General features: G+C 48.7%; 2 protein-coding genes across 2 annotated transcripts; one reads left to right on the top strand and one right to left on the bottom strand.

Moving 5' to 3' along the window:
* Window positions 1–362: 362 nt before the first annotated feature.
* LOC112885321 (glutathione S-transferase T3-like) lies at window positions 363–1,576 on the bottom strand. Its single transcript, XM_025950964.1, has 2 exons — window positions 1,088–1,576; window positions 363–986 (listed from the first exon to the last, which is right to left on the bottom strand). Exons 1-2 carry the CDS (start codon window positions 1,574–1,576, stop codon window positions 363–365), a joined length of 1,113 nt encoding a protein of 370 aa, XP_025806749.1.
* A 6,367-nt stretch (window positions 1,577–7,943) lies between these two features.
* LOC112883958 lies at window positions 7,944–12,358 on the top strand. The gene is made up of 3 exons (XM_025949234.1): window positions 7,944–8,194; window positions 8,430–10,608; window positions 11,744–12,358. Exons 1-3 carry the CDS (start codon window positions 7,968–7,970, stop codon window positions 12,170–12,172), a joined length of 2,835 nt encoding a protein of 944 aa, XP_025805019.1. The 5' UTR covers window positions 7,944–7,967; the 3' UTR covers window positions 12,173–12,358.
* The last annotated feature ends 246 nt before the right edge of the window (window positions 12,359–12,604 follow it).

Below are 12,604 nucleotides of genomic sequence, written 5' to 3'. Positions count from 1 at the left end.
GTTTGTATGTCCAGTTTGTAAGGTCAGTTTGTATGTCCAGTTTGTAAGGTCAGCTTGTATGGCAATTAAATAAAAATGTGTATTATCTTGTATTGCACTCACAAGAGGGCACACCAGATAAATCTCACTGTTCAAATCTAAAATAAACTGATCAAGACTTACAACAAATAAATAGTTCAAAACTTACAACAAATAAATAATTCAAGACTTACAACACACAAATAAATAAATGATAGTTCAAGACTTACAACACACAAATAAATAAATGATAGTTCAAGACTTACAAGAAATAAATAGTTCAAGACTTACAACACACAAATAAATAAATGATAGTTCAAGACTTACAACAAATAAATGATAGTTCACACTTGGCGGCTCCTCTGCCTTCTTGCTGACACCTTGTGCAGTATCTCCTCACGAAGCGCCTCGTAATACATGCGAAGCTCAGGTGCGCAAGAATCAAGGTCCACCTTAAGAATCCTCTCATCTTCTTGCTTCTCTCTTTCAAGTCTCTCCCTCTCCTTCTCTTGCATCTGCATATTGAGTTTGTCGCGCATGATCTTTATCTTCTCCTCCTCAAGCTGTAGGATGGACTTGTTGTGTTCACGCATCTCATCGAACCTCTTTTCTTCAATACTTGCAAGATGGTCAAAGCGGTTTACTTTCTTTGAATTTTCTTCTTGCCACATTGTCATCTTTTGCAATGAGAGGTCTTGCAGATTGGAAGCGTATTCCGAAGATGATGTCGATCCAGATGGACACTTCTTCTTGCAAGCTTTTGCTGCATCCCTACCAATTGGCCTCTTGCCGGTGCCTGCTGGTGATGCCTCATCCCCATCCAAGTCAATAGTGTTAGAACCAACTGTTTTCGAACTTCTCTGCTTTACGTCTTGCCATTTGGGCTCATCCTTCATCAGGTCCCAGCAATGCATGAACTGAAAATTGTATCCCTCAATAGCAGCAAAGTCGGATGCTGCTAAGGTTGTCTGCAAGTGGACATAGGAGTCACAGAACATTAACAATAAATAGAACTGAAATTACATCAACAATCGAGCACCGATCGCAGCAATCACAAACAATGGCGTACCTTATCAGCGTCCGATGTCCCACTAGCGTCATCCCGAATAGCCTTTGCCACGTACCCAGTGAACTTCGTTGCTTCTTGTTTGATCTTATCCCAGCGAGACTGGACAGACCTCAACGTCCTTTTTGGGAATGAACCCCGCCTCCCATTGTATTGTTTCATAACACGATCCCAGAAGTTGTCTCTCTTCTGGCCAGTGTTCACAATTGGGTCACAACTTATCTCTAGCCATGACCTCACAATGTTGACATCTTCCTCTACTGCAAAGTTGGCCAATTTGGTATTACTGCCCCCTCTTTTCCTACCTCCATTTGATGGACCACCAACAATTGCTACCTCCTCTACCTCGTCATCCGTTGGATTGTGCATTTCATCTACATTTGCTGAAGGCTGCAATTGTGGTGACATGTGTGGATGCATACCTCCAGCATTGGGTGGAGGCATACCTGCTGCAGTCATGGGAAACATACCTGCTGCAGTCATGGGAGGCATTCCCGGATGCATGACCTGATTGGGGTTCCAAGCACTTGGGCCGGTCTGGTACATAAACACGTACGGGTTCAAGCCGCCTTGGTACGGAGGATTGCCACCATGCCTATTTCTATCAGGCTGCTGGAATTGGGTTGGGTCCATCCTGAAAATGTGGGAACAAATCCAACTTCAAGCCTATTCAAAGAAACCTACAATCGTCCATTCATTTTCTACAGATTCGTCTTCAACTCGCAGAACTGCAATCCCGACGCCGCCTTCAACTCGTCCAAGTTACCATGCCGCCCTTCCTCCTCAGTTCCTCCTCCCCCTTCGTGTTCTTCTTCCCGGTTGCCGCCAGATCGCCGCCCCCCGCCCCGGCGTGTCGCCCCACCCCCCCCCCCGGCCCACCCCGAGCGCACGGCGCCCCCGCAGCCCGCCCCTGCCCTGCCGCCGCCCCAGGTCGCCGCCCCCCGCCCCAGGTCGCCGCCCCCGCCCCGGCGCGCCGCCCTAGGTCGCCGCCCCCGCCCCAGGTGCGCCGCCCCACCCCAGGTCGCCGCCCGCCCCAGCGCGCCGCCCCACCCCCCGCCCCGGCGCGCCGCCCCACCCCCCCCCCCCCCGCCGGCCCAAGTCGCCGCCCCCCGCCCCGGCGCCGCCCCAGGTCGCCGCCCCACCCCCCGCGCGCGGCGCCCCCGCAGCCCGCCCCTGCCCCGCCGCCGGCGCGCCGCCACCCGCCACACCTCATTTTTTGGCCATCCTCCGCCACTGGTTCCATGTCCTACCAGATCGGCATGCAACCAAATACAACGAACACACAGAGAAGGAAAAACGCACCTGCGGCTTCGTCGCCCCCGCTCTGAATGGCCGGTGGAGCTCTCGTCCGACGAGGTACGGGATCCGCCTGGATCTGGCCGCTGCCGCTTCCCAGCCTGCACGGACGGCACCGGCAACTTCTTCTCAGGCGAGCTCTCCTCTCTCGCCTTCCCTTCGTAGGCCGGGAAAGCCCCGCTCCCTCCTCCGCCGCCGCACTCCTCAGATCTACGAAGAGGACATGGCTCCTCCAGGCTTGCAGCGCCTCCCGCTGCCGTCGCCTTGCACGCCGTCTTCCTCTCCAGGGCGCCCAACCGGAGAGTCGCCAAGATTGGACCTCCTCGCCCGCGCTCCGCCTCCGCCTTCGCCCTTCCAGCCGAGCGCGCGAGATACTTGGCTGGGGGAGAGAGATGACATCGCAACAGGGGATGGACCGATGGAGGAACGAAAGGATTCCGCTGTATTTGCCGGAACCGGGAGTCTACTCCAGCGTAGTGGAGACCGTGGCGGAACCGGCTGCGTACTTTTTTTCGCTAAATCGTTCCGCCAAAGGATACCGAAACGAGATACAGGGATGGGCTGCAGATGGTCTTAGCTGGCCACGCAAATTGCAGGGGGCAGCTAAATGTTGAAATGCATAGCCAATTTGCCTGCCCGTTGTTGGAGGCAGTCTTATCGTAGCCTATTTCATTGCCTCGTAAGACTGTCTCTACACACCTTGCGCTTTGCTAAATGGGGCATCAACACATCAATCATCACCTATTTGACTGTTCTGGCTGCTGCCAGCTGCTTTACCACCTGTATCTCTCAAACTGTGATCCAGAATCGAATGGGGCACAAAAAGTAGATGCAGCGAACTCAAAACTCCATTTTTGCCTGTACGGAAGACTTGAGGTTGTTCGCCTGCCAGAACTGGAGCATCTCGAGGGGGATACTTCGGCCCCATCCCCCCCCCCCCTAATTTGGTGTCAATCCATCCCTGAAGGAATTATACCTCATATTCCTTGCCCAAGAGGATCATCATTCATCAAAGATGTGTGTCAAGTGAAGTTCTGAGTGATACTGCAAGCATACATACTGTGAAATTAGATTTCCAAGGAGAAAAGGTTAGTCCATGTACATTTTTTATGGACTGCTATCGTTATCATTTCAAGGTTCACTGTTTTTTAATTTAAATGATTTAGAACAAAGATCTATGTTTAATGTACCCAAGAGTAACTTCATCAAAATTCAGTAGATATACCATCCTTGGTCTAGCTTTTGCCTACTTTGTTTCTTCCCTAATGCTTGTTGTTTTTGCTTATTGTATCAATCACTATTTTGCATTTATAATTGCTAGGTGACCTCTGATTAATAAAAATGAACTAATGTGGTGAGTAGTGAGCATGGTTTATCGGTGTTTATGTATGACCCACAGGTATGTAGAGAGGGACTGAACAGCAAAATGATAATTGAAATGAGCTTTAGAACATTAGGTTTTTTATAATAGAATAATGGTTGTGTTGGTGTTTGTTCGTTGGGCTGTAAATTTAGCGGCAAATGCGCTAAGTAGGTCCAGTGTAAGTGGTGTTCTTGGTATTCCTCGTATCAGAATACTGGGTGCTAGCTCCTAGCGGTGGGAGTGAGCTCCGCCTTATGCCCGTGGGCTAGTCTATAATGCGTGAGAAAGAGGTGCTCGCCTCCCGAGGTCGACATCCCGGGAGAGAGATCGGCGTTGCTACACTTATCTTGTCCCGGGCCCTTCTGTCGGTCGTGCCTCGCTGTGTCCCGATGCCGGGTCCTGCTCACCAATCCCGCGACGCCGCCTGGCAAGGCTCCGGTCTTTGTCCGCCATCCCTGTGGCAGGGAGTGGCGCCGTCGTGCTTTGCGGCTCGCCCCTGTTGCGCCGGGGGCGGCCCTCCTGTCGGCGGTGAGGGCCCGGACCTCCCTTCTGAGGTCGAGGCGCCCTGCTGATCGTTACCCTACGCCTGGTAGAGGAGGGCGGCCGGTACGACCTGTCTTGCGTGATAAGCTTGGATGCTGCGACCGGCGCGGACACCGGTCCCGGCGTCATGATGGTCTAGCTGATAGGGGCGTCTCCTATGATCCTTCGGTCCGTAGGCTATCATGCGAGGGGGCGCACGCATGATTGCTTGGGGAGGGGAGAACGAACCCAGACGGAGGAGAAGAGGTTTTTTTTTGAAAAATACTAGGGGTGTTTTTATAAAATATCGGATCGCGATTCCTGTCGATGATCCGGATAAAGCAAGCGCATCCTTGATTTTTTCCTGCCTTCAGAGTTCTAGAAACGACGACGATCGAAAAGCTTAACCCAGAGACGTGAACGAGCACTAGCCATCTAGCTAGCCATACAGCAGCAGCACCACCGTGCAAAAGATCGTGAGACCGAGACTGAGAGCAGCGTCAACAACGTGCTCGCACGCGCTCGCGCTCGCTTGGAATTAACGGGAAGTAAGTAGCAGCGTTCTCGGATCGATTCGCTCTGAAGGCTGCGTGGAGAGGCTGCCGCCGGAGCCAGAGAGGTAAATTCCACGAACGCCGACGCCGGGCGCTCCGATCGGCGACCGCGAGGGGAATCAGGGAGCCGCCGCCGCCGCCGCCGCAGACTCTTACTAGTAAACCGGCTGGAGTAGACTGGATCCCGAACCGGACGAACAGAACGCCGGCCGTCACAGTCGCTTCGAGCCCGATGTGGATGTCGTAGTCCCTAGTACGCGGCTGTGACCAGCGTTGTCCCAGTAACCGACCAACAACCCTCACTGCCACGGTCACACGCACGCATGACGCACGCACGCCTAGTGCGTGCTCGCTCACCAGGGCTGGGAGCTCGGGCGCCGCGCGTCGACACGGCCGCACGGGCACGCCACCGCCGGAGCTCGTTGTGGTCGGGATCGGATCGGCACGGCCCGGGTCTGGTTGGTAAGCGCACTAGGCCACTAGCTAGTAGCGCCCTGAGCGCGGCGGGCCGCGGCACCCCACCGACCAGCAGCAGCGCCCGGCGCCGCCACTCGTTTCGTTCGTAGCTGGGCCCCGGGGGCACGCGGCGGCACCAGTGCGACGCGGCGCCCACCGGCCCGGCCGGTTTCGCGCCGCGCCGCGCCCGTGCCCGCGCCGGCCGCCACAGTGCGCTGCGCCTGCGCGCCACTCCTTTCCTATCCCCTGACGCGGCCGGCCCGTGCCTTTACGTGGCCACTGGCCACACGTCCGGCAGCGAGGGAGGGAGCGCGATGCGAGTGCCCCGCCCGCTCACGCGCGCGGGGGCTCCACCGACCACTCCCCCACGCTGCTAGCTCTCGAGTGAGCTCGCTCTGTTGGGCGCGGCGGGACCTCGCTAGGCAGAGCAGAGTTGCAGACAGCGCGCGGGCACCTTGTGTGGCGCTCGCCCACGGCGGCCCCGGCCGGCAATCCGGCACGCATATGGTTCCAGCCTTCCATGGCTACTTTCGACGACGCTGGCTATCCGCCAGGTTGCTAAAATGGTGTAGGCCTCCGGCATAGATGCAAGCTCCCTGCACCATGTGTCCGTCCATGTCCCCCCACTACTGCCAATTGCCAAAGTCAGAGTGTGGCTGCCCTCCTCATGCCCGCACATGGTCCAGGCACACGTTTCTGTCCAAGCAGCAAGCAACAGTTTCGGTTCAGGGAGGTGCCATAGACTTTTGTCCACTTTTTACATAGATTCGACGATTGAAAGTATGCAGATTTTCTATGATCGGAGCGTGCCTATGCACGTACCACCAGTGCCAATTCAAGGTAGTTTGGTGGCGCGACAAAGGAAAGAAAAAAAATCGGGTACCAATGGCGCCATTTCAGGTTCCATGAGTTGTGCTAATAAATGGGTTAACAAACATGTTGTGGTCAGCATTGAGTTCATCACCAGTCTGTTCTTTCTGCTATTCCAATAAGATTTGAGAGGAAGGTTGAGGTAGAATCAAGTTAGCATAAATTATTGGGAGCTCATGGATCTTTTTCTTCTCCATTTTCTATTGCTTTAATCTATTTACCCTCAGATTTGGGCAATGGAATCGGGCTCATGATTCTTTCAGATTCCAAATGTTCATCGACACTTTTACTTTTGTTCGACCAATAGAACACACATGAAACATTAATACATTATTTGATTGACGTAAGTGTAAGTGTGTAAGGCTGTGAAAATTTTCTGGCTAATCTGAATTAATCGTGGCACGGGTTATTTATAGGAGGGAAAACAGAGTTTAAGAGTTAGTACTATTGGCTCATTGATATACAGTGGTAAGCCTGGTTCAGCCTACATCAGTTGTGCCTGCAGCTTTCCACACTGATAGCAGCAGCATTGACTAATTTTAGATTTGATTTGGTTAGTCTATTCTCTTCTGGACTTGATGAATGCTGGTATTTTCGCTAATTCAAGGTGGGTTGTGATTGATCCAGGAAGTGTATCAGTGATGGGCTAAATTAATGTCCCTTTTGACCAAACTGTACAACTGATAAATACTAAGACCTTAGCTAAGCTATCTCTATATAATGCGGTTTATTTTTTGGTGTTTTCTCATTCATTAAGTTCAACTTCTTTATTGTTGTATATACCAAGATGAATGTCATACATGAGCTCCAAGACGTCTGTTCTAAGAGATTTACATGCGAATACCATATGCGGACCATTGACAAAAGGAACTCCAAAATCAATTCTGTCCGGATATTCTAAATTTTATTATGCCTATTTAGAATAAAATTGATGTACCACACAAGTATCTTTATGAGATATTGCTATGTTGATACATCAATCTATTGCTAAGCTGTAACTCTCTTCCTCAGCTAAAGAAGCCCGAGATACCAAGTTCAGATATGTCTACCTCTGCGATAATAATGTTTCTTGATTGCCTAGAGGAGTTTGAGTACCTGGACATGTCGGGTTATGAGACATCCGCAATCTCCAGCATTATTCTTGAAAAAGCTTCACAGCTCTTAAGGTCTTTCTCTGGAACTCCAAGTTTGAGCTCGGAGAGGTCGTGGACTGCTCTAACCCCGGAGAGCCTTGTTAGTGCATGATGGATCACAAGGTGATGGACTGGCTGGTTGGACCTGCATAGACTTTCTGAACCAAGAGCGTCTATGTGTTTTTTGTTGTTGTTAAATTATGATATTTTTCTGCTTGTAAAATATCAACCGTTTCTCATCTCTAAACAAGGTGATTCTTAGAAAATTGTACCCGAAGTTTAAGATATTTGGCATATTGGATACACTTTCTTTCCATCATCATTAATATGTATTTTGCTACTAAAATTTATGACTTAGACAAATATATCTATTATCTTCTTACCATATTTATTTAAAATTATTTTATTTTGTTCAAAAATTGTGTGCCCGCACCGCACGGGCTTTTACCTAGTTTGTAATATAATTTCGTAGGGTTGGTGGAGTGGAGTAGGCTTTTCTAAAGTGGCCTTAAGTTTAAGCCGGCCGGACGACTTGAGCCGTTGGCTGAATCCACTTAATTATTGCGTAGCAGGAGTGGTCGCATCGAATCGTCGCGACTCCTGGGTGCGAGCTGCACTTTAAGCCTCTCCCGGCCCGCGCGCCAAGCTAGCCATGGCTCCAGAGCACCGTAGGGGAGCACCACGTCGGCATGTCGGCTCACGGCGGCGGGCAGGCGGGCACGGGAGACACGCCGCCGGAGAAGCAGCTGAACGGCTTTGTCCGCGCGGTCGCGCTGATCGAGCGGCTGGGCAACGCCTTCGGCACGCTCGCCTTCACCTGGGCTACCGTCGTCCTGCTGGGGGGCTATCCCACGGTGCTCCGCCAAGACTGCGACTTTTGGTTCGCAACCACCATAGTTTTCCTAGAAGCAGCAAGGTAAGCAAATCGATCATCATGCACTACGATAGATTTCGACGATATACAAATTATACTGCTTGTAATCCTGTTGCAGATCGATCGATATAGTTATGCATGTCGTCACACCAAGTTTCTCGAAAATAATAATATGATTTACGAGCCTTTAATTTTTTATCTATATTTTTCTGCGGGTAATTTTTATCTGTATACATATACGTAGCTTCCTTCTTTAATGGCACCATATGTACTGCAGGATGTTTAGCCGCAATAACAAATTGGATTACCAATTGTTCTTTCACACAAGAGGTGCTTTAAAACCTCTTGGATGGAATGGGCTGACTGTGGTTGCAATTTTTACCGGCGTTTTCGTATTATTGGTCTCCTTGAATCTGCCAGCATGGCCTGCACTGGTGTTGCTGGTTACACCTGCAGTAGTCCGGTTGTTCCCAGAACCTGCAACGTCGTCAGTCAGAGGCGATCTGCTACGCCGTGCCATATCGTTATTGGGCCCCTTCGTTCCAATTTTATTTCTCGGCCTCATTCTGTTCCGTGCAATAACTAAGGAAGGAATTGACACCAGTCGAATGGCCGAATTGGTAGCGTCCGTACTACTATTTCTGGTTCTGCTCCTTTTGACGATCAGCAGGCTGCGGTTTCCATGCATAATCAAACTAGTTGATCATGCTCTGGGCAGCAAACAAGAGTTTTGGCATGGAATCATTTTGAATTCGTGCATGCTTACTACAGGAGTGCTGTTGCCTTTTGCTTCTCAAGACGATTTTCCTTTGGGCATTATCACAATTGAATTAATTGCTGCAGCGATAGTGTCATTGGGCAATTTACAGATTCCAGCAGCAATTGTGCGCGTGGTGCTCGCACTAATACGTCTTGTATCACAAGACTACTACGGTGATAATGTCAAGAAGATTGACAATAGTGACCCTGGGGATGGGGCCAAGATAAACCTTGCACCATCCCTAAATATATTCTACGGGATGGTGCTTGGTCAAGGAACACTATACAGTGTGGCCTGCATACTCGAGCTATTTTCTTTCATCCCTCGAAGATCCCTTGCTCGTCGTGGTGGCTTCGGAGGTCAGTGGGGACTGGAGTCTGTCAATCTTTACTATGCATATGCCTTTGAGAAATACATGCAGGGGGATGTGCTTGCTCCAAAGGAGATCAACCTCAACAACTTTGTTGTCGATTCTGTAAACTCAGAAACGCCTAAGATGCAGCGCCATGGGATTCGGATGATGCACTGTCTTCTGCAGAAGCAGCCAGCTAGGAGATGGTTCATTTTGAAACTCAACGGGTCTATGGAAACGATGGCCAGGTTAGTCAACATGCTGGACTGGAGAAGCCCACAGGATACAACTGTTAGATTGTTTGCTGCAAAAGTCACCGTTGAGCTCGCAACAAGCATCCGAGCTGTAACTGTACCTGGGATTATTCAGGTTGTATCTGCGCTTCTGGAATGCGGCAACCAACAGAAAAGAGGAAACCCACTATTGGACACCAAAGTTGGACATGAGAAAATACTTGATTCAGTTCTGAATGCCGACGATAACCAAGAGGAAAGGCTTGATGCGGCTCCAGACACTGCCATCCTAATGGAAACACAAGACCGCTCAACCCAGCAAGTTGGAACTGCCGAACAGAAGTCCAGGATATTCAGATGTTGTCAAGGGATCTCCAAGTTCTGGTCAATTCCTCAGGAGGAACCATTGACAGAGCAAGATCTTCTACCTGCACTGGCCATGTTAATTCTCGATGACCTTGCTAGCTGTGATCAAGGAAATTGTATGGAAATCAGCAGGGCAAGTGGTCTCATCCCCAAGATCATAGCATTCACAAGCTGCAGAAGAAGTGGCACCACATATACCGACGCACAACGGAAGGTCCTAGTGAAGTCATCAGCGAAGTTGTTGCACAGGCTCACCAGTGTTGAAGGGGAAATTGGCATAACGTTGCGGCATATGGTATTTAAATATCCCTTTCTCCTGAGAAACCTTGCGGAGATCCTGGGAGACGGTACGAGCAGCCAAGAAGTAAGAACGTTGGTGGAAGGAATCATCAGAAACCTTGCCATTGATGAGAACGCAAGGAAAGCGATTGGGCGCATCCAAGTGATAATTACCTTGTTGATGCAGGCATTTCTCAAACCAGACAGACCCTCCAGTACGGAGGCTGATAAGTTGCTACGGGAGGTGGCCGGGCAGGCACTGGCAATGTTGGCAATGGACAGTGTCAACAACTGTGTGGCCATGTTAGGGGAAACAGGGCATGAGTTCATTGGGGTACTCACAAGTATGATCCATATTGACAGGTACAGATGCGTGGCAGCAAGTCTGTTGCGGAATATTTGCCACCACGCTCGACCTGAGCTTAAAGAGCCGGACCTGATGGAACTATCTTACTGCTTGAGACAGGTGACTTCTACTAATCAAAGCTAAGTGGTGCAATTTACCATTAGCCTATATGTGCTCTTTTAACTCTTTTTCTTTACGTTTGTTAGCTGTGATTTTTCTTCAACTGATACTTATTAATTTTATTTGGGTGGCCTATAGTGGTGCTTGTGAATTGTGTCTATCAGTCTGGCTGAGAAAAGCTGATAAAAATATGGAAAAATTCTGATTTACACCGTCAAACTACCATAAAAGTTCAATTTTCAACATTCAAATACAAAACCGGACAACATAGGCCATCCAACTGTCGAAACCAGAAGAATTTGGCCCTTTGGATGGTTTCAAAGATAGTTTTCCATTTTATGAAAATAAAAAATATTCAAATTTAAATTAAAAATTTTTTATAAGTAATTCATCTTAAATAAAAAAATATGAAATAGGTATCAAAAGTTTTCTAAAATATAACCTATCTATTGGCACTATTCTTATCAGTTATTCGGATTCAATTTTTTCATATTCATAGTATTTGGTTGCTTATAGTTATGTCTATTATTTTTAAATAAGTAAGATTCAAATAGAGCTATGATAGATAGGTTACATTTTTAGAAAAAATTTGGTACTAGTTTCATATTTTTCTGATTTAAGATGAATTAGTTTTTATTTTTTACATCTAATTAGATTTTTATTTATTTTTTAAAAAAATCAAAATCACCTTCGAAACCACTCTAAGGGTCAAATTTGTCCGTTTCGGCAGTTGGATGGCTTATGGTATCCAGTTTTATAGTTGAAAGTTGAAAATTGAACTTTTACGATAGTTCGAGGGTGCAAACCGGACTTTACCCTAAAAATATAAACAAGTTTCTACATTAGGTGGTTATTAGTATTTAGGAAAGAGTTTAGGAAAGCATAGAGTTAGCCTTTTGTTTTTCTTTAAAGCATAGAGTTAGCTCTCAAGGGTACCATAATGATGCTGACTCATATCAAAGTTTGTAGTTGCAATACTGAGCAAATGCATGTGAAAATTTTACATTAGCAGTTAAGTGGACAGGTATAACTATAGCCTTTCAAATATGTTCGGTTGAAATTCTTAGCTAGGGGCAGATGTTTAATGATCATGAGTTAATCAAAATACGTTGCATTGATGTTCCCTTCCTTGCAGGCATTGGAAATAATATTGGTTGCAGACGAGGAGGCAGAACTAGAGATTTTCATTGGCCTTAGTTCACAGATATGCAAAGTCATTCCACGAGACTTCGCCCGGGAACTAGAAGACGGCCATCTCAAGGATATATTCGTGAAGCGGCTCGTAGACGCCCTGAACGCAAACATGGAACCCAGCACTCACTGCCCCGGGATCAGGAGGGTGATACTCGAGCAAGCCATAAACATGATGGAACATGACTCCTGCTATGCGAACTGCTTCATCGACCGCCGCATGGCGGAAGCACTGTCCATGGTGGAAGAGACAGCCTCGGAGGCCGAGAACTACAGCCTTTTCCTGGGCGATGTAGGGCTGATGGAGGCCCGCATGCCCTTGTCCTCCCTTGTGGCGACGGCCAAACAGCTGCTGGCCATCCGTCGAAGCTGACAAGCACCCCATCATCATCATGGATACAGATTGTATTGTAGTTGTGTTGTTGTGGTGTCCTTTTCTTTTACTTGAGTTGCTAGGTCCAGAGTTGTTGGAGTGAAAGCGAGTCCCGTATCCCAAATCCCATGTATTCTTATGCGCTGTGAAAGAGATTCTTATTGCTATTATAATTACTTTTGTGATTAATGGATTGTCAAATTTCCACTAGCTTGCTGTTGCATTTAGGCTGTTTGCATTTGTGCATCTGGTGGGGGCACCTGGATACTGAAAGACCTTATCGTTCCTGAGGACGATCTGGAAGAGCCGGCAGATCTTGGGAGATCATCACGCTGTTCACAGAGGGCGAGCCATTCCTGAGGAATATCGCGAGCGTGCTGGTATCTTCAGGATCTGAAGTTCCTCCCCGAATAATGGCATTGCCGAAGCTCA

Source organism: Panicum hallii, chromosome 3, assembly GCF_002211085.1.
Source record: "Panicum hallii strain FIL2 chromosome 3, PHallii_v3.1, whole genome shotgun sequence".
Classification (NCBI taxonomy): domain Eukaryota; kingdom Viridiplantae; phylum Streptophyta; class Magnoliopsida; order Poales; family Poaceae; genus Panicum; species Panicum hallii.
The sequence above is the reverse complement of the archived record's forward strand: the minus strand, read 5'-3'. Positions and strand labels throughout refer to the sequence as shown.